The sequence below is a fragment of the Pteropus vampyrus genome, unplaced genomic scaffold (assembly GCF_000151845.1).
Source record: "Pteropus vampyrus isolate Shadow unplaced genomic scaffold, Pvam_2.0 Scaffold66, whole genome shotgun sequence".
Taxonomy (NCBI): domain Eukaryota; kingdom Metazoa; phylum Chordata; class Mammalia; order Chiroptera; family Pteropodidae; genus Pteropus; species Pteropus vampyrus.
Genome location: NW_011888847.1, coordinates 8,225,328 through 8,245,739, shown reverse-complemented (window position 1 = coordinate 8,245,739; position 20,412 = coordinate 8,225,328). Strand labels below are relative to the sequence as shown.

Below are 20,412 nucleotides of genomic sequence, written 5' to 3'. Positions count from 1 at the left end.
ATTTCAGTTATGCAGGATGAATAAATTCTGGAGCTCTAATGTATAGCATGCTGACTATGGGTAACACTGTATTGTATACTTGAAATCTGCTAAGAGTACATCTTAATTGTTCTCACAACACACACACAGAAATGATATGTGAGGTGATAAATATGTTAAATTGCTTGATTGTGGTAATCATTTCATAATGTAAATGTATATCAAAACATCAGGTTGTACACCTTAAATATATATAATTTTTGTCAATTATACCTTAATAAAGCTGAAGAAAAGAGAAAAAAAAACAAAAAACAAAGAAAAAGACACTTATAAAACATATCTTTTAAAATCTAATTAATTGTCAGGCTGTTCATGGATTTTGGTGTATAGTGAAGTAATAAAATACCATTTATCACAGAATCAAATATAAAACGTCATTTCAAAAATAGTAAGCTTTTTACTATCTACTGAAATAAGTAACCAAGGAGATCTATATTTTGAAAATCACTAAAAATATATTAGCTGAAATAAATTTTTACTTTTCTTCAAACAATAATTATTAGAAATTAATTCATTAAGAACTACCTATACCTACCGCTAATTAGCTATGTGATCTTGTATTAAGTGACTTAAATCTATATGGGGGAGGAAGAGGAGGAATAAATTGAATAATCTGTAAAGTTCTTTTAAGTTCCAATATTCTTTATTAGATATTTTTTTAAATTCAAGGAAATTTTTGAGGTTTTGAAGGGAGATAACCCTATGAAAAAAACTATACTTTATGTATGCAGGAGTTTTGAAAGAAAAGCAAGCAATTTAACCACTACCCATGGTTAATATTATATGAAATTATGTATGCAAATATATGCAAATTCCATATACAAATATGGAGTATAAATCTAAATTTCTTTTTATCAGGTAGAAATTCATTCTCATCATCACTTCTCTAATACTTTATGATAGTCCGTAGAGATCATTAAGACAGAGATCCAGGAACCAATAACATCAGTATCAATTTTTAGAAATGTAAAATCTTGGGCTCCACCCAAGACCTTCTGAAACTAGGAAATTCTGGGAGTATGATTCAGCAAAGGACACAGTAATAAGCCCTACGAAGGTGATTCTGATGTTTAATAAAGTTTGAGAACAAATGACCTAAGGCACAAGAGCTTGAAGTTAACTCCTGAAACATGAATGCTTAACCCATAATTAGAACACTTTAAGTGCTAAACATTTCACTTGCTGAAAATTAAATGTTTATAGAAGCTTTAAATTAACTATTCTTTATTAATCACAATATTATAAAAATGCTCTAGTTCACATAATGGAAGAGTATATTTGTAATTCATATATCTGATAAGGAATCTGTATTCATAATTATTAAGAAGTCTTACAACTCAACAACAAAAAGACAAATAACCCAATTAATAAATGGGAAAAGAGTCAATTGACATTTCCCAAAAAAGATATACAAATGGCCAATATGCATATGAAAAGGTGTTCAACATCATTACTTATTAGGAAAATGCAAAGAGAAACCACAATGAGATATTACTTCATAACTACTAGGCTGACTAGAATCGAAATGACAAGTGTTGGTAAAGAGGTGGAGAAATCAGAACCTTCATATACTGCTGGTGCGAATACCAGCAGTATATGAGGGTTCTGATGCAGCCACTTAGGTAAAAGGTCTGGAGGCTCCTCAAACACAGAATAACCATATGTGTCAGCAATTCCACTTCAAGAGAAACAAAAATATTATGTTCACGCAAAACTTGTAAAATGCTTACAGTAGCACCATTCTTAATAGCCAAAAAGTGAAAAGAACCCAAATGTCAATCTGTTGATGAATGGATAAATGTATATCCATACAAAGGACTATTATTTGGCTATAAAAAGGAATGGAGTACTGATACATACTTCAACATGGATGAAACTTAAAAACATTTTGCTAAGTGTAAGAAACCTGTCACAAAAAAACACACATATAATTCTACTTATATGAAATGTCCAGAACAGACAAATCCATACAGATAGAAAACAAATTAATGGTTGCCTAGGGCAGGGTGGAGGGTGTTGGGTTGAGAGATAAAGGATATGGGATTTCTTTTTGAAGTGATGAAAATGATTGATAATTGACTGTAGTGATGGCTGCACAATTCTGTGAATACACTAAAAGCCACTGAATTGTATTCTTTAACTGGGTGGACTATATAATATATAAATTATATCTCAATAAAGCTCTTCTTACCTGAAAGGGAAAAGGGAAGAAAAGGAAAAGAAAAAAAAGCAAAAAAATAAAAACATATTAGCTGTAAGAGTAGTTTCAGTAGTGTGCCTAAACCAACTGTTGAAAAATTAGATAGTACAGAAAATAACTTTACATATAGCATTATATAAATACTGACAGAATTCTGGGCACCCATCCTAACTAAGCCTAGTTTGGATTATATTTATTTAGAAATCAACCACCAAAATCTGTTGCAAATGTTGAAACTTCTGACAAAACAACATTTATATCAGGAATATAAAGATATATTTTAAATACACTTTAAAAAAAAGTGTGTCTTCTTCCTAAAATGCTCAACTAATCTCTTGCTTTCAATTACCAGTAGCACACAGAGCAGGAATTTCAAATTATGAGCACAGAACTGAGGTTTTCCCCAGAGATACTCTGAGTACCATCAGTTAAAGGTAAGGAGGAAGCATAATTCTACTTACTGCCTCTGCCAAAACAAAACAAAACAAAAACCGCTGTGTGATCTGTTAATATAGAGCTTTCATTTAAGATCTTTTTTTTTTTAAGTACTATTTCTACTTTTAAAAAGGGAGAAGGATTCATTATTGAAAGAAAAGAAGAACGATTTCGAAGTTCAAAAAGATTAAGTTGTACAGATTGTAGAAAGTGACACCAGTGGGATGGAGGAAAGAGGAATAGACTTCACTTTTATTTTATATGCATCTGCATCATTTTAATTATTTGAATGCTGAATGCTTATAACTACTTAAAAGGAAACCAAATCTCCAAAGTGAGTCACAAGGAAGGTCTCAATCTTTTAAGTTATATTTTTATTTTTAAGAAAGCCACAAAACCTTTATGAAAATGCCCAGTTACCAGCATGTTGGCTATTAAATGTTGGCCATTTGAAACTTAAAAAAAAAAAAAAGAAATAAACTTGTACTTTTGTTATAACCAAAGTATCTAGACTAAAACAGCTTAACACTATGAATTGCTAAAAAGCATTACATACTGAAATTCTAAGAAAAAACATTTTGGCTCATACATAATATTTATGTTCCACAGTCATGACTACAGAAAAAAATCAGGAGTTACTTAATGGGAGAACAATAATAAAATAAATCTAGAAAAAGCTGGATACTTTAATCACTCTAAAAGGTCAAATTCATTCTATATACCAAAACTATCGATAAGATTATCAGTAAGTGTTTTAAGTTATGTGTTTTGCCAACTTCAAAGTTGTTCAACCTAAATACTGTTTAAAAGGTCTCTCAACAGAAGATAAAAATCCAAAAATAGCAAAAGCAAACTAGAACTGGTTTATTATACAGACTGTAAAATATTTCTGGTTACTTATACTTTTCCTACCTTGCCAAGTTTTAAACTACCTCAGGTAAAACGTTAATATAACACAGATAACTTAAAATATAGTCATAAAAATTTTCTACTGCACTCAAGTTTTGGTAGTTTTACATCACATATGTTATAGACTGAGATATTTAATTCCAAATTTCAAACATGGTCAGTGGAATAAAAAATTTTTTTCACAAAATGAGTTTATAAATTATATTTTCAGTAACTTGCTTCTATGAATTATTAAAAATTACAAGTTAAATAGTAAACATGTAAATGTAATGTAAAGCACCAACACAACTAAAAACACTTTAGTACACAATATGAAACAAAACTATGTAAATTTGCTATTAAGTCAATTGTCAAAATGCTTATTTTAAGTTGGAAAAGACTTTTTAATGGAGTATCTTTTCAAAATTGTTTCAAACTTATAAACTGAGTGCTACTCCTAGAGATTATTTAACTATGAGAGCAAATTTTCCCATAGAAATAATGTTATAAATGGAGATTAAGTCATCAAGATCTCAGAAGTTTAATGAAATTATATAATATAATCATAGTTTTAAGGTAGCAGCTGAATTCTAGAAGCTGAGAACAAAAATTCTATGATAAAAAAAGAAAGAAAATAGGAAGAATATTTTATTCTGCTTTCCAGTCTATAAGGTGGCCTCAGTCAAAATTTCCAATTATGTAAACATCACCTTTGATATCGTCTCACCTTCCTCTTTAAATTTCTCATCATGCTTCCCTGAAAGGCCCCAATGCAGGACCCCCACAAAACCCTGCCCCCTCCAAAATACAACATATGTGCTTAAATTATCCATTGTCCCCCTGCCACCAAGACATCAGTCCTTCTAAACAGGTGTGATTTCATTTCATTGATATATTAAGAGAAAGGTACTCTAAATAAACTAATGTAAATAACATGAAACTTAATTTTTCCTAGAGGTATTTGTTAACTTAAATAAAAGTATAATCAAAAGAATTTCAGAGACTACTACTTTAAAAAATGAAAATTTTTAAGAAAGACTTAAGGTAGTCTCTATATATTTGGGAATTCTCCTTACCCTAGCCTTAGTTCCTCAAAGTTATTTTATGTATGTGTATATATCTATAGCATAGTTAATTCAACCATTTAGCCAATGATTAAAAAGATTTACACATCTGTATCACATTATATTTTCAAGATACTTACTACATTAGTTATTTGAATAATATCTATTTTTGGAACTGTCTTATCATTCACTATATTATAAACTACTTAAACACATTATCTGTCTTAGTCATCCTTTTCTCCTCTGCAAAGCTAATCTCGAGGTTTTGCATAGGGAAGTTCCTCAAATATTTCTTGAATTTAACTGGGTTCTCCAATGGGATCAGTGTAAAAGGGATTCTGAAAGCACTTTCTTAAGTCAAGAACTGTTATCTAAGAATTTTTAAAACCAAATACTACGACACAGTTAATTACTTTCTGTAAATTACTTTCTTGTGAAAAACAGAGAGAACTTTATCTTACATAGCACAACAGACAAATCTCAGATCTGAATTTCACTCTAATTATTAGTGCTATGTCCCATTGGCAATTTTCACTAAGTTTATCAGACTGCCCCATCATAGAACCACTCTGTAAAGACTGGGAAGTTTCTGCTGTTGTTTCTTTGGTTGGTTTTTTAGCCCATGGAGCTCAAGGAAACCTCTGTCAAAACAGCAGCCGAACACAAGTGAAGGAACAAAGACTTCAGTGACTACACACACCAAGTAATACAGTCTGAAAAAACAGCTTGGGAAAGTCACTAAATAAACACTAATACAGCCTTCAAAAATCAAGAAAAGAACATAGCAAGCCCTGGGAAACAGGAAGTATCTGATTTAAACCACATTATAATATTCAAATGTCCCATTAAAAATTATAAACATATCTCCACCAAAAAACAAAACAAAACAAAACAAAAAAACAAATGATGGCACATTCGAAGGAACAAAATTGACAGAAATCGTCTCTGAGGAAGTCCAGACATCAAACTAGATAAAAACTTTAAAACAATTGACTTAAATGCGAGCAAAGAGCTTTTTAAAAAGTGAACACAGCCTAAGGCACCTGTGGGATATCAAACAGAGCAAAACATACATATAGGAGTCCCAGAAAGAGAAGAGAGAGAGAAAGGAACAGAAATCACATTTGAAGAAATAATGGCTGCAACTTCCCAGATTTGAAGAAATATGTGAATCTACAAATCCAAAAGTTCAATAAAACCCAAGTAGGATAAATTCCAAGAGACCCACCCTGAGACACTGTCCAAACACAAAAAGCAGCAAGAGAAGCAACTCTTCAAGTACAAGGAACCCTCAATAAGACAAGCAGCTCATTTATCCTCAGAAACCGTGGAGGCCAGCACACAGTCAAATGGCATATTTAAGTACTGAAAGAAAAAATTTATCAACCAGGAAATCTATATTTGGCAAGACTGTCCTTCGAAATGAGGTACAAATTAAGATATTCTCAGATAAACAAATGTTGAGGGGTTCACTACCATTAGACCTGCCCTATAAGAAATGCTAAAGATAGTCCTTCGGGTTGAAATGAAGACTCTAAATAGCAACTCAAAGCCATATGAAGAAATAAAGATCTCCAGTAAAGGTAAACACACCGACAAATTTAAAAGCTAGTATTACTTTATATTTGGTTTATAATTCCACTTTGTATTTCCTACAGTAGTTAAAAATGTATAAAAAATAATTACAAATTCATGTTATTGGACAGATAATGTAGAAAGATGTGATGTAGAAATGTGTGATGACAACAACATAAAAGGGGAAGGACTGAGCTGTATAGGAGCAAAGTTTTTGTATGCTATTGAAGTTAAGCTGGTATCAATTCAAACTAGATTGTTATAAATTTAGGATGTTAAATATAATTCCCATGGTAACAACAAAGAAAATATCTAAAAAAGTACACACAAAAGGAAATGAGAAGAGAATCAAAATGGTTCACTATAGTAAACCAACGAGAAGGAAAAAAAAAAAAAGGCAGTGTGTAAAGAAGGAAATGAGAGATTAAAAAACAGGTATAAAGTGTCTTTTAAAAAGGCAAAATCCCAGTCCTTCCTTATCAGTCATTACTTTAAATTTAATTGGATTAAACTCTTCAATTAGAGGCCGAGATTGGCAGGATATATTGAAAACCATGATCCAACTATATGCTGCCTACAAGAGACTTTACACCTAAAGATACAAATAGATTCAAAGTAAAAGGACAGAAAAAGATATTTCTTGGAAATAATAAAGATTAGAGATAAATCAGATAGAAAAACAATAGAGAGAATAAGGAAATCTTATTTGCATTTCTCTAATAGCTAGTGAAGTTGAGCATCTTTTTATATGTCTGTTGGTCACTTGTACATCTTCTTGGGAGAAGTGTCTGGTTCCTTTGCCCATTTTTAATTGGATTGTTTGTTTTTTTATTGTTGAGCTGTATGAGTTCTTTATATATTTTGGATATCAGCCCCTTATCAGAGGCATTGTTTGCAAATATCTTCTCCCATTCAGTTAGTTGCCTCTGTTTTGTTGATGGTTTCTTTTGCTGTGTAGCAGCTTTTTAGTTTGATATAGTCCCATTCATTTATTTTTGCTTTTATTTCCCTTGCCTTTGAGGTCAAATTCATAAAACCTTCTCTAATGAGATAGCACCTCATACTCATTAGAATGGCTTTCATCAATAAGACAAGTAAATGTTGAGGAGGTTTTGGGGGGAAAAAAATGGAATACTCATACACTGCTGGTAGGAATGTAAAATGGTATAGACACTATGAAAAACAGTATGGAGGTTCCTTAAAAAATTAAGAATAGAATTACCATATGATCCAGCAATCCCTCTTCTGGGTATCTACTCCAAACATTTGAAAATATTTATCCTTAAGATATATGCACCTTGATGTTCACTGCAGCATTCAGTATTCATGGTGGCCAAGACATGGAAATAACCAAAGTGCCCTTCAATAGATGATTGGATAAAGAAGATGTGGTACATATATACAATGGAATACTACTCAGCCATAAGAAGAGATAACATGGATGGATCTTGAGCTTATCATTCTAAGTGAAATAGGTCAGACAGAAAAAGTTGAGAACCATATGATTTCACTGATATATGGGATATAAAACTGAAAACAAACAAAAACTCAGAGACACAGACATGTATTACCCTGCATATCAAAGGCAGGTAAAGGTATTGACACAAATGAAATTTATAGATTAATATCCTTATGAGTATAGATGCAAAGGTCTTTAACAAAATACTAGCAAAATTCCACGGCATATTAAAAGGATTATACACCTTGACTATGTGGGATTTATCCCAAGAATGCAAAAGTGGTTCAATTAACTCAGAAAAGGAATTTGACGAAACTCAACGTCCTTTCACAATTAAAAACACCTGCAAAAACGAGGTATAAAGGGAAACTTCCTCAACACAATATAGGGCATCTATGAAAAGCCCATAGCTAATATACTTAATGGTGAAAAACTGAAACCTTTCCCATGATCAAGAATAAGACAAGGATATCCACATTTACCACTACTATTCAAAATTATACTAGAAGTTCTAACCACAGCAATTAGACAAAAAAAGAAGGAAAAAAAAGGCATCCATAATAAAAAAAGGAAGAAGTAAAACTATTTCTATTTACAAATGACATACTATACATAGAAAAACTCCAAAGAATTCATAAGAAAGTTAACAGAGCTAGTAAATTCAGCAAAGCTGCAGAACAAAATCAACACACAAAAAACAGTTCTGTTTCTATACCCCTGCAATGTACAATCTGAAAAGGAAATCAGGAACATAATTCCATTTAGCAACTAAAATAATAACATCTAAAAGAATTAAAGGTCTATGAATAGATTTAACCAAGGAGGTGAAAGATTTTTATCCTGAAAACTACAAAACATTGCTGAAGAAAATTAAAGACCTAAATAGATGGAAAAACATCCTGTTTTCATGGATAGGAAGACTTAATATTGCTAAGATGTCAATACTACCAAACGATCTACAGATTCAATGCAATCTCTATCATAATTCCAACAGCCTTTTTCGCAGAAATGGAAATGCCAATTCTCAAATTCATATGGAATTGCAAGGGACCCTAAATGGCCAAAACAATCATGAAAAACAAAGTTGGAGGATCACAATTTTTTATTTCAAAACTTACTATACAATGCTTCAGTAATCAGTACAGTGTGGTACTTCCATAGAGATAGACATATAGACCAATGGAATGGAATTAAGAGTACAGAAATAAATCTATACATCCATAGTCAATTGATTTTTGACAAAAGTGCCAAGTCTATTCAATGGGTAAAGATCAGTCTCTTTAACAAGTGGTGCTAGGACAACTGGATTTCTACATGCAAAAGAATGAAATTAGACCCCTAACTCACCCCAAATACAAAATTTAACCTAAAATGAATCAATGACCTAAATATCAAAGCTAAAACCATAAACTTCTTAGAAGAAAACTTAGAGGTAAATCTTCATGACCTTGGACTTGGCAATAGATTCTTAAATATGACACCAAAAGCACAAACTATGAAAGAAAAAATAAAAATATTAAACTATCAAAATTAAAAACTTTTGCACACAAGACATTATCAAGAAACTGAAGAGACAACTTTCTGGTTGGGTTTCAATGGGAGAAAATACTTATAAATCATAAATCAGATAAGGGTCTAATATCAAGAATATATAATGATCAAAAATTCAACCAAAAACCCACAAACAACCTAAATTAAAAATGGGCAATAGGCTTGAATGACATTTCTCCAAAGAAAATATACAAATGGCCCATGAGCAGATGAAAAGATCCTCAACATCATTAGTCTATAGGGAAATACAAAATAAAAGCACAATGAGATATTTCACACCAACAAAAATTAAAAAGAAATAACAGAAAATAACAAGTGTAGGTGAGGAAGTGGAGAAATTGAAACCTTAACGCATTGCTGGAAGGAATGTAAAATAGTGCGGCTGCTGTGGAAAACAGTACGGCAGTTCCTCAAAAAGCTAAACATAGCATAATAAATGACCTAGCAATTTCATTTCTAGGTCAAAATAATTGAAAACAGGGATTCAAACAGATACTTGAATACCAATGGTCAATGTTGCATTATTTGCAACAGCCAAAAGGTAGAAACAACCCAAGTGTCCATCAAAAAATAAACGAATGTGGTACATATATACAATGGAATATTATTTAGCCTTAAAAAGTAATGAAATTCTGATACGTGCTACAACATTGGTGAACCTGAAGGCATGCTAAGTGAAATAACTCAGACACAAAAAGACAAATATTGTATGATTCCACTTATGTGAAATATATAGAATAGGCAAATTCACAGAGATAGAAAACAGATTAGAGGTTACCAGGGGCTGGAGTAGAGGGAAGTGGGGAGTTATTGCTTAATAGTGATGGTTGCACAACATTGTGAATGTAGTTACTGGCACTGAATATACTTAAAAATGGCTAAAATGGCTAATTTTATGTAAAAAATATATTTTTACTACACTAAAATAATTTAAAAAGCTATTAAATATATGTACAGAAATCAGAATTCTACCAAAGTTTTAAATCAAAAGTTCTGAATGTAATTATCAGTAAGAATATTCCATTACAAATTATTGGGCCATAGAAATCAATTTACATGCAAATGGTTTGGATTATAAGTAAAATAGAAAATGGGACTTGTTTATATAGAAAGAGAAGTTTGTTTCAGTAATTACAAAAGAATAACTGGAATTTAAGTTACTTAATTACAAAAAATCTCTGTTAATTAAAAACTCAACTTTTTTTAATCTCAAAACTTGCTTTATTATTATATTTAACCCTGAGCCTAACTACTTTCTATATAAGAAGACTGTTCCCATGTGCAATTGGGATGTTTTAACACATATGAGTAGATCATAAATTTTTTTATCACCAGAGATGTTTCATAAAAGTAATAATTATGTATTTTTAACTATATAGCCATAATGCTTGCCATATAATAAGCGCTCAAATTTAGTGAATAAAACCAAACCAGTCAAAATCAGCAGGAAAACAGCATTAAAGAAACATTTTTTCAACATCTTCCTGTTATAGTTTAAAATATCTATTTTTAAAATAATATGAGTAATTCAGGGTTCCCAAAACCAAAACTTTAAATTACTTCTTTTCTCCAATGTATAATGCTCACCTCAACTCCAATGTGAAGTTATGAGAATTTGACTTTAAGAGGAATTTCTTTTACTGATTTGTTTTTGTCTGCCTCTGCATTAGCCCAACCTAGAAATGAAAGTTCACAAGCAATCATCTTCATGGCTGGATGGTTTGGACTATGCAGAGTACTACTGAAATGCCTAAATTTTCCTAGTTCACTAGTTCATATAGTAATAATACAGGTATCATTTGCATTGTTTTCTTTTGTCTTTACTGCTCTTCATGGTTTTGTACATTAAAGATTTAATTATAAAATAAACTTCCAATATAAAATGCACACTTTATTTGATATAATTAAGTTTTAGATTTCTAGAACTCACCTTAAGATATCTTTTAAGCATAAAGGATTTGGGGGAACAAATTACCCAATTTAAGTGGGGAAGACTAAAAATTTATTTATCCTGAATCAAGCAATTTATAGCCAGAGATGACACTGGCTGGCTATGAGAATGAGCCTCTCTGCAGATCTCTGTCTGCAGAGAACATAATTGACTGAGGGCCCCAGCTGGTGCACTCTGAAATCCATCACTGTTTTTGTGCAGAGGCCACACTTCTCACCGGCTGCTCCCAGTCAATGACTGAGCACAGCAGACATATGTACCAAGGCAGGCCTATACCTAGGAGGGGAGAAATTCCTGTGATAGGCAATTTGCAAACAAGAACTTCCCGAGGCCTTAGTGAACTTTCCTTAGAACTGCACTGCAGTCTAAGACTCTTTCTCCCAAAGTTCCTTTCTTTCTTACCTCTCTCCTTCACTTGGAATGACATCTGCATCAGTCTGATGACTCTCCCTGCATTTGTCCTCATCTTTTTCTTACAAGCACTTCTAACGAATTTCTTGAATGCTTGATTCCATCTTGGTATCTGCTTCTCCCTTGAAGCATTACATGTTTATAAAAAGTCTTGTCATTTTAAACGAATTATTTCTAAAATACATAATAGTTACTTCCCTATTTGCTAAAATAGAATATACTGAACATGACAATTCCAGTGCCTTTTGACTGGTGAATATCTTAACTAAGACTCACCTAACTCTATATATTAGCAGCATATTCTTGAGGGGAAAGACTCAGAACCACATGTAATTTAATGACTATGTACTGAGCACCTGCTATACATGAGTAATATGCTAAGCATTATAGGGAATACAATGGTGAATAGGACTCTATTCTTGCCCTCAAGTGACTCCCAATATAGAGGAACAGAGAAGCCACATATACAAACTATAAATGGCAGATTGTCAAGTGCTAAAATTGAGGTATAAAATACTAAAGAAATTAAGAGATTCATTCTATTTAGGGGATAGAGTTTCAGTAGAAAGCCTCTGAAGAGGAGATGGCATTTGAAATGTACTTTGAAAGACATCATCAGAGCCTTCAGGTTGTACCTGCTTGTAATTAACAAGGATAGTTAATTACAAAGATGCCTTCCATGCCTGCCATACTTGGCTATACCCAAAGTGTAAATTTGTTCTATCACAATTCTCTCACAATCTCTCTTTCCCAGAGTACTGATGGTTTCTTAGCTCCCCTCCAAGAGTTCTCCTCTCCCAGTATTCCCTCTTTCATCATCACTACTTAGGCCCTTAAGCCAGAAACCTGGGAATTAGCTTTGATTCTTCTCTCACTACCCTGTCGTTCAATCACCAATCTACCTCTAAATCTAAAATCTGTCCACTTTTCTCTATACCCACATCTACTGCCCTAGTCAAAACCACCATCAATCATTTTGTGAATTGCTGCAAAAGTCTCCTAACTGGTCTTCCTGCCTACGGTTCTGCTGCCATTTAATCCAAGCTCTACAAACCAGACAGTGACCCTTCAAATTCATATTTGTCAATATACTGCTTAAAACCCTTCTGTGGTTCCCCACTGATCTGGTGGTAGACAAGGGGTTCTTGGACACAGAGGGCAATAACCTTAAAAGAAAAACAAAACTGATAAATCTGACTATCAATATTAAAAACTTCTGCTCATCAGAAAACATTATTAGAAGATGAGAGAGGGGTGAGGGGGTTGAGTGAAAATAGTAAAGGAATTAAGAAGTACAAATTGGTAATTACAGAACAGTCACAAGGACATAAAGTACAGCATACAGAAAATACAGCATACAAGATGGGCATGAGACTTATTGGGGAGATCACTTTTCAAATTATATCAATGTCTAACCACTATATTGTACACCCAAAATTAATATAATATTGAATGTTAACTGTAACTGAAAAAATATAAGTTAAAAAAAATTAGAAAAATGAACAGACAAGCCGACAAGCCACAGGCTAGAAGGAAATAATCATAAACCATGTACCTGATAAAGGACAATTATCCAGGATATATATATAACTCAATACTAAATACTCTTAAACTAAATACTAAATAGAAAAACAACTCAATTTTTTAGATAGGCACAGATTTCTGCAGACACGGCCCAAAAGAAGATATACGAATGGTCAATAAGAAAAAGTGCTCAATGTCATTACTCATCAGGATAATCGAAATTAAAACCATAATGAGATACCACTATGTACCCATGGCAATGACTAAAATTAAAGACTAATAACACCAAATACTGGCAAGGTCATGGATCAACTGGAACTTTCATACATCGCTGGTGAGAGTACAAAATGGGTACAACCACTTTGAGAAAAGGTCCGGCAGTTCCTTATAAAAGTAAACAGACACTTACTCTATGAGATATTTCTCTTGGTATTTACCCAAGAGAAATGAAAACATATGTATACAAAAAGATTTATATAAAAACATTCATAGCGGCTTTATTCATAACCCCAAACTGTAATCCATCCACTTGATAAACTCTGACATATTCATATGATAGAAAAGAAAAAGCTGAATTCTTGATAAACACAACCTCAAAAGCCTTACCAAAAATATACACTGTATGATTTTATTTATATGACATTCTAGAATAGATAGATCTGTGATAAGATGATAAAAGATCAGAACAGCAGCTGCTTCTGGTGGGGCAGGGACTGAGAAGGCATATAAAGAAAATTTCCCAAGTGAAAGTAATCTCTGACATCTTGATAGAGGATTGGGTTGTATTCATTTGTTAAAATTCATTAAATGGTCTATGACCATGCCACCCTGAACAAGCTCGATCCCGGCTGATCTCAGAAGCTAAGCAGGGTCAGGCCTGGTTAGTATTTAGATGGGAGACCACCTAGGAAGACCAGGTGCTGTAGGCTTAAAAAATAAGGGATTGTAAACTGACAAGGTTCTTGCAATCTTTGAGGTCAACCAAGGGTTGCCTCGCCTAAAAAAACAAAAACAAAAACAAAACAACAACAAAAAAACCCAACTCATTAAATGGCACAATTAACATTTGAGTATTCCATTGTACATAAATTTTACCTAATAAAAAGAATCATAAACTGATAACTCTAGTTAATGATAAGCATGCTGATATGTTTAGGGGTAAAATATACTGATGTTTGCAACTTATTATGAAACGCAAACATAACATAAGATGGATTGGTGGATGGACGGAGGGAAGTGATAAAGCAAATGCAGAATGTAAATTATAGAACCTATGTGATGGGTATATGGGTGTTTACAATTCTTTCAACTTTTCTGTATATTTGAAAATTTTTATAATAAAGTATTGGGTAAAAAAACTTGATCACAAGAGAAAATATTCTAAAATGAAGTGCAGTTTTTTTCCCTACTCCATACACATTATGGGAAGTGGGGAGTAGCTGCCACTTTATTTGGTTAAAGCATCCTCATTGCTGTGATTTGTGGACCTCCTGGCAACTGCTGGTTTACAGTCTTCCTTGCCACTACATTACATTATCCTTATGGACTTCATCGTCATCCATGTATACAATCCATCATTCAAAACACCAATTTCAGTGCTCCTAATTATTTAATCTCCTTCATCTCTGGAATTTTAAAACTCCAAAGTATAATCATCACCCTCTCTAACCATAATCTCCTATCTGCTCCCATTACCTTCCTCTTCCAATTTATCAAGATTTCTAATCCACGGAGCCGTCATTTAAACTTCCATTATAAACCTTCCTTGTAGCTTTACTTCCTCTCTATCACCCAAAATACCCCTATCTTTTCATTCCCTACAGCAGCTACCTCCAACCAACTATCCTTCTCTATCCATTTACCTAAACTAGTGAATGCTGCTGGAGGAAATCTCACAGACCAATGAATGCGACTCCAAATTTATGGTCTCCACACTCAGCACTGCTCAACAATTCCTTTCTAATTCACTGGCTGGCTCCTCCTTCGCACTCCACAGCGGCAATTCCAAAATTTCATCATACTTCTTAAACACCTTACTCATTTCTCTTTCCTCACTCTACGTAAAGGATCCTGGCTTTTTATTTCATCATGAAAATTGAGGCTACCTAGCATGAACTCCCTGCTTGCAAACCTACAAACCCATCTTTATCTCCTTCCATATTTTGTCATCACCCCTGCCAGCGGTGGTACATGACATAGTGTTTAAAAATGCAGATTCTGTAACCAAATTACCCTTTCCAAACCTCGGTTTCCTCTCTTGTAACATGAAGGCAATAATGGTATCCTGTGAGAATTAGAGAACATATGTGAGGCACTTAAAATAGTACCAGCAAATAGTTCAAGCAAATCCCATGCTTGTTTCTGAGCTCATCTCCTTGTTTAGTATTTCACAAGCATTCTCTACCAGCTCCTTCCCCAAAGGTTTCTAATATATACCAGTTTCCTTTCCCTCAAGTAAAAACGGGAAGTGTCTTTCCCAATCTTGAATCTCCTTACCACAAGGATTCCCTTCATTCTCAAGCTTCTAGAAAAAATAATCTGGAAAACAAAGTCATTTGTCCTTGTTATTCTTTTTCCATGCTCTTCTATCTTCTACCCTCACACTGAAATTTCTATGACATAAGTGACCCTGTAGCTGCAAATCTAACATTTTTCAGGTACCTTATTTGACTTTTCTTAGCTGTCAAATCTAATATTTTTCAAGTACCTTGTTTGACTTTTCTGACATGGTTACTCTTTTCTTGAAACTTTCTCAACTTCTCAGACACTAGGGTCTCATTCTACCTGACTCCTTCCTTCTTAATCTCCTTCACTCACTCTTTTCCTTCTGCTTTCTCCCTGCACATGATTATCCACTCTCTTGCCTCAGTTCTAATGCCAGCCCTATTTCAGTCTTACCTCTAATCATTTTCAGTGGGTGGCTTCAAATAATTTTTTAAAAAAACTTTAAGGTACAACTGACATACAATAAATTACATATATCTGAGCCGCATGATCTGTTAAACTTTCACACATATCCCTTTCACATATACACTTTGTATATACCCCTGAAACTATCAGCACAATCAAGACAAATGAATATGAAAGCCTCCTCCCTAAAACAACTACTGACCTTTCTGTCACTGTAGATTAGTTTGCATTTTCTAGAATTTTATATAAATAGAATTATACACTATACATTTTTTTTTTTTTTTTTTGGTCTGACTTCTTTCACCTTAATTATTTTGAGATTCAGCCATGTTGTCGTGTGCATTAATAGTTCATTCTTTCTATTGCTGAGTAGTATTCCAATATATGGCTTATAACAGTTCGTTTATTCATTCACCTGCTGATGGACATTTGGGTCATTTCCATTTTTTTACTGAACAGAGCTGCCATGCACATTCATGTGTAAGCCTTTGTATGGACCCAGGCTTCATCTATTCTTATGGCTTTCCTTACATACCTAGGAGTCCCAAATCTGATTCACCAGATACCAACAATCAACTGCCAGTTCAACAAGTCCACCTGGATAACTCAAAAGGACTTTCAAATAAACATGTCCAAAACTCATCTCATTATGCCACTCTCGCCATCTCAACAGCAGGTTCTCCTCCTACAATCTCTATCCTGACTGAAGGCATTCAAACCAAAAACTTAAGCCTCTTCCTGCTCTCTTATCACTTCCCCTAATCACTCAGTGAGTTACTAGGTCCTGTCAATTCTGCCTTTTAAACATCTCTCAAATAAAATCCATTCCCACATTTCCATCGTAGTTCAAATGCACTTTTAATTCAAATGCATATCATCTCTTGGCTGGGCTAATAAACTAGCCTTCTAACTGTGCTCCTTACCTCGGGTCTCATTTTTCTCCAATGCATTTTCTATTCTATGGTCAAGGTGAATTTTCTGAAATTCTAATCTGTTACTCCCCTATTTAAAATTCCTCAATGACTTCTATCCCCTCAAGATAAAATTTAAACTCCCTAGCTTAATATACAAAAAAATTCTCTATAAACCAGTTTCCTCTCCAAATTCATCCTGTCAGTTCCCATCATGTTCTAACTTAGTCATTTCTGGATGATGTCATTTACCTTTTCATCCTTAGTGCCAAGGGCAATACTTGGTCTGTAGTAGGCATAATATATTTGTGCAACAGATAAGACAGACTGATAGAAGCAGTGAAACATTTTGAACATATTCAACAACAGTGGTAGTTCAGTCTAGCTGAAGCATAAAGAATATAAAAGATAATGGTAGGCAATCCAGTCAGAAAAGCAAGATGAAGCCAGATCATCTATCACCATCAATTCCATGCTAAAGAATGTGCACTTCATCCTATGCCCTCAAAAGACATCAAAGGTTCTGAACAAGAACGTGACATGTTCAGAAGTGTACTATAACTTCTGAAATTTGAATAATAGATAAAGAAGAGATAAGAGGCAGTGAAATCAGTTAAGAGGCTACCCCAGTAGTCTGGGAAAGGGGACTCAGAGCAGTTGGAGTAGGAGTCAATAGATTACAGGAACACGTCAAAAGAGAATGAATCTACAGGCTCTGCCTGGGTATAGGCAGTAATGCAAAAAGAGAACTCAGAGATAATGCCAATGTTTTGAACCAGTCAAATAAAATAATAAAGCCATTAATCAAGAGAAAAAATTAATAGTAGGTGGAAGGGAGGGAAGTGATGAATTTAGTTTGGGTATTCCCTCACCCATTTATTCAAATTTTAGTGCTTACTAAGAGTCAAGCACTGCATGCATGGAGGATAAAATGAGGGTAAAATATCGACCCTGTTCTCAAGGACCATCCAAACTAGTTGGGAAGGGCGCGTGTGTGCGTGCGTGTGTGCGTGCGTGTGTGCATAACAATTATACAGGAACTTAAAAGTCATTGTTAAGTACTAGGCTAGGGTGCTAAAAGAAAATAAAGACTCTTCAACTCAACCTTGAAGCTATGAGAAAAGATCTGATGTCGAATTAGTCCAGAAGGATGAGTAGTGTTAGGCCAGGCAAAGGGCAGTCCAGGTGAAGAGAACAGGATGTTCAAAGAGCCTCAGGTAAGATAACACAGGTTGGGCACATCTGCAAATAGTGCAGTAAATCTAAAGGAAGAATTCAAGATATGGAGATATCTACACGAAATGTCAAGTAGGCAAGTGAAAATGTAGGTTTTGAGACACCAAGAACACATCCAAATATGAAATATATTTTCAACCTTGTCTTAGGTGGCTTAGAATCATCATTAGTGGATATTTTAAATGAGAATTGGAAGAATCTTACCTATCAGCTAGATTGTGTAACCTTCTACCTCCTCCCATTACTTCTGTCCTACAAGGGCATTTCTGCTTAAAGTCAAAGCTGGTTTATATAAATAACCAAAAAGAACTGATATGAATTGAAAATACTACATGCTTGCTATGTCTAAAGAGGGACGCTCCAGCAGTTCACTGCCTTGCTTCAATGAGGACCCAATATGAGGAGAGCTTCCTATTCTTCAAGAAAAGCTCAAAATTCAGATTTTAGGTAGTATCTCCCATTTTTAAATACTGGCAACTAATTACGTTAAAATTAAGACGCCATGGTGCTAGTCAAACAAAATGCTTCTGCCGACAGATTTCAGCAAGGGCCGCCAGTGTGACAGAGTTAGAACTGGTCTACCAAACTCCTACAATGCTCTTTTCACTGCTTAATAGGTCCCTCAATTGATAGGATATCTTGCTGGTTCCCCTAGGATAGGTGTTGCCTGCTTCTAAGCAAAACAGCCCCAAACTAATAGTGTTTTATGAGTTCTTTTGTATGTTTTTAACAATTTTTTCTGTCTCCTCCCCACCCTGGATACCAATCAGGTCTAGTGTCACTGAGACCTACTCACCTTCGATTGCAAGCCAAGATGTCAAGTGTGCAGGTAAAGCAAAAGGAAATGAGAGCCTGAAGTGATTTCTAATGAATAAAGTATATAAGGCATATGTCATCTCTTTGGTTTTCTTTAAAACAGTATGACAGAGATGTGTGTGACTAGTCAAACACCTAAGGGAAAAAGTCAATGATTTATATCTGAAATATGAGTGAATTCTGCTAACCAAAGAGTTTCAACTCTAAGATGCCGAGGGGGACAGGGAGGACAGGGCAAAAGGGAAAGTAAAAGTTGCTGGCCTTTGAGAAATATCAGACACCTTTTAAGACAGTTTTTAAAAGATAAATGTTTAGAACAAAACGTACACCTATAATCTCAACTCTGAGCAGAAGTAAAAATATTTTCAACAGATAACATGAAACATCTTTGAACAACAAGAAACTGGGATTTACAAACACTATTAAAAGACTAAAGCATTTTCTATATCTATAGAAAAAGTAAAAGGAAAACAAAAAATACTGATTGTTTTTATGTTCATTCAAACACGTTTCCGATGTTTAATGTATTAAGTAACAATGTTGCTTTAGAAGCTTTTAAAATGTAGCGACATTTCCTAATTACACTAAAACACTTGAAAAGTGCAGATCATGGGGTATATGATTTTAGATAACAATGTAGCAAACTTGAAGAAACGCAGGTTAAAATTTCTAATCCACAAACCGAATGACAGTAACAAGATTCTGAGACTTTAGAAAGAAAGAAAAGAAAAAAGAGTGGCATGTGCACCCGCCCGCTAATGGGAGGAGTGGGGGAATTCGGGGGAACGGAGAGTGATTACAGAGGGCGAGCAAAGCAGGCCATGTTCTTGCTGGCAGGCGAGCTCTGCAATTACTTAGAGCAGGCATTATGGCCCGAGCATTCTCGAGCCCACTAAACCCAGCAGACTGGACATCTAAAACCAGAGGCTGACAGCAACTCCGAGTAAGACGGAGAAGGCGGAAAAGTGGCCTGCTTTGACCTCCGCTGAAAACTGAGGCTCCTCCAACTCTGGTCTCTGCATCAGGGGCAGGGCATTAACCTGTCAATGATTGGATTATTCGGACAAACTCTCCCTGGCTTCCTGCAGCCTTCGCACACACGGGGTGAATGTCAACACCGAGAGCCACCGAGTGTAGGGGAGCCTCTCAGCGTGCGCCGTCCTTTCTGGGAGGCGGTGAGACCGGGAAGAAAGACGGCCCCGCGTGCGCCCCGCCTCCCAGCCCTTTAGCAGCCCGGCCCGGCGCCCTCGCAGGGGCTGCAGCGGGGAAGCGGGGTCCCGCGCGCTCCTCACCTTTTTCAGCGCAGGCACTAGCAGCCCCCGCCACTTGGGCGCGTTCTCCTCGCTGAAAAACTCGTACGGCAGCTGCTGCGCCTGCATGGTGCCCCCGGGGCGCCTCTGGGAGGGGAGGGGGCGGCGGCGGCCCGGCCGGGGAGCCGCGAG

At 34.8% G+C, this 20,412-nt stretch overlaps 1 protein-coding gene and 1 pseudogene across 4 annotated transcripts in view; one reads left to right on the top strand and one right to left on the bottom strand.

The window, feature by feature from the left end:
- Window positions 1-20,406, bottom strand: part of SOS1 (SOS Ras/Rac guanine nucleotide exchange factor 1) — a 131,268-nt gene extending 110,862 nt beyond the window's left edge. For 2 of the 4 annotated variants that reach the window (XM_011361376.2, XM_011361377.2), the window contains exon 1: window positions 20,263-20,406. In XM_011361376.2, coding sequence (XP_011359678.1) covers window positions 20,263-20,349 — 87 coding nt within the window. In that variant the 5' untranslated portion in view covers window positions 20,350-20,406. Of the gene's footprint in view, window positions 1-10,798; window positions 10,888-11,564; window positions 11,696-20,262 lie in introns of all 4 variants that reach the window. The other 2 variants (XM_011361379.2, XM_011361380.2) reach the window with 2 other exon arrangements.
- LOC111740688 lies at window positions 13,908-14,026 on the top strand (annotated as a pseudogene).
- Window positions 20,407-20,412: the final 6 nt, after the last annotated feature.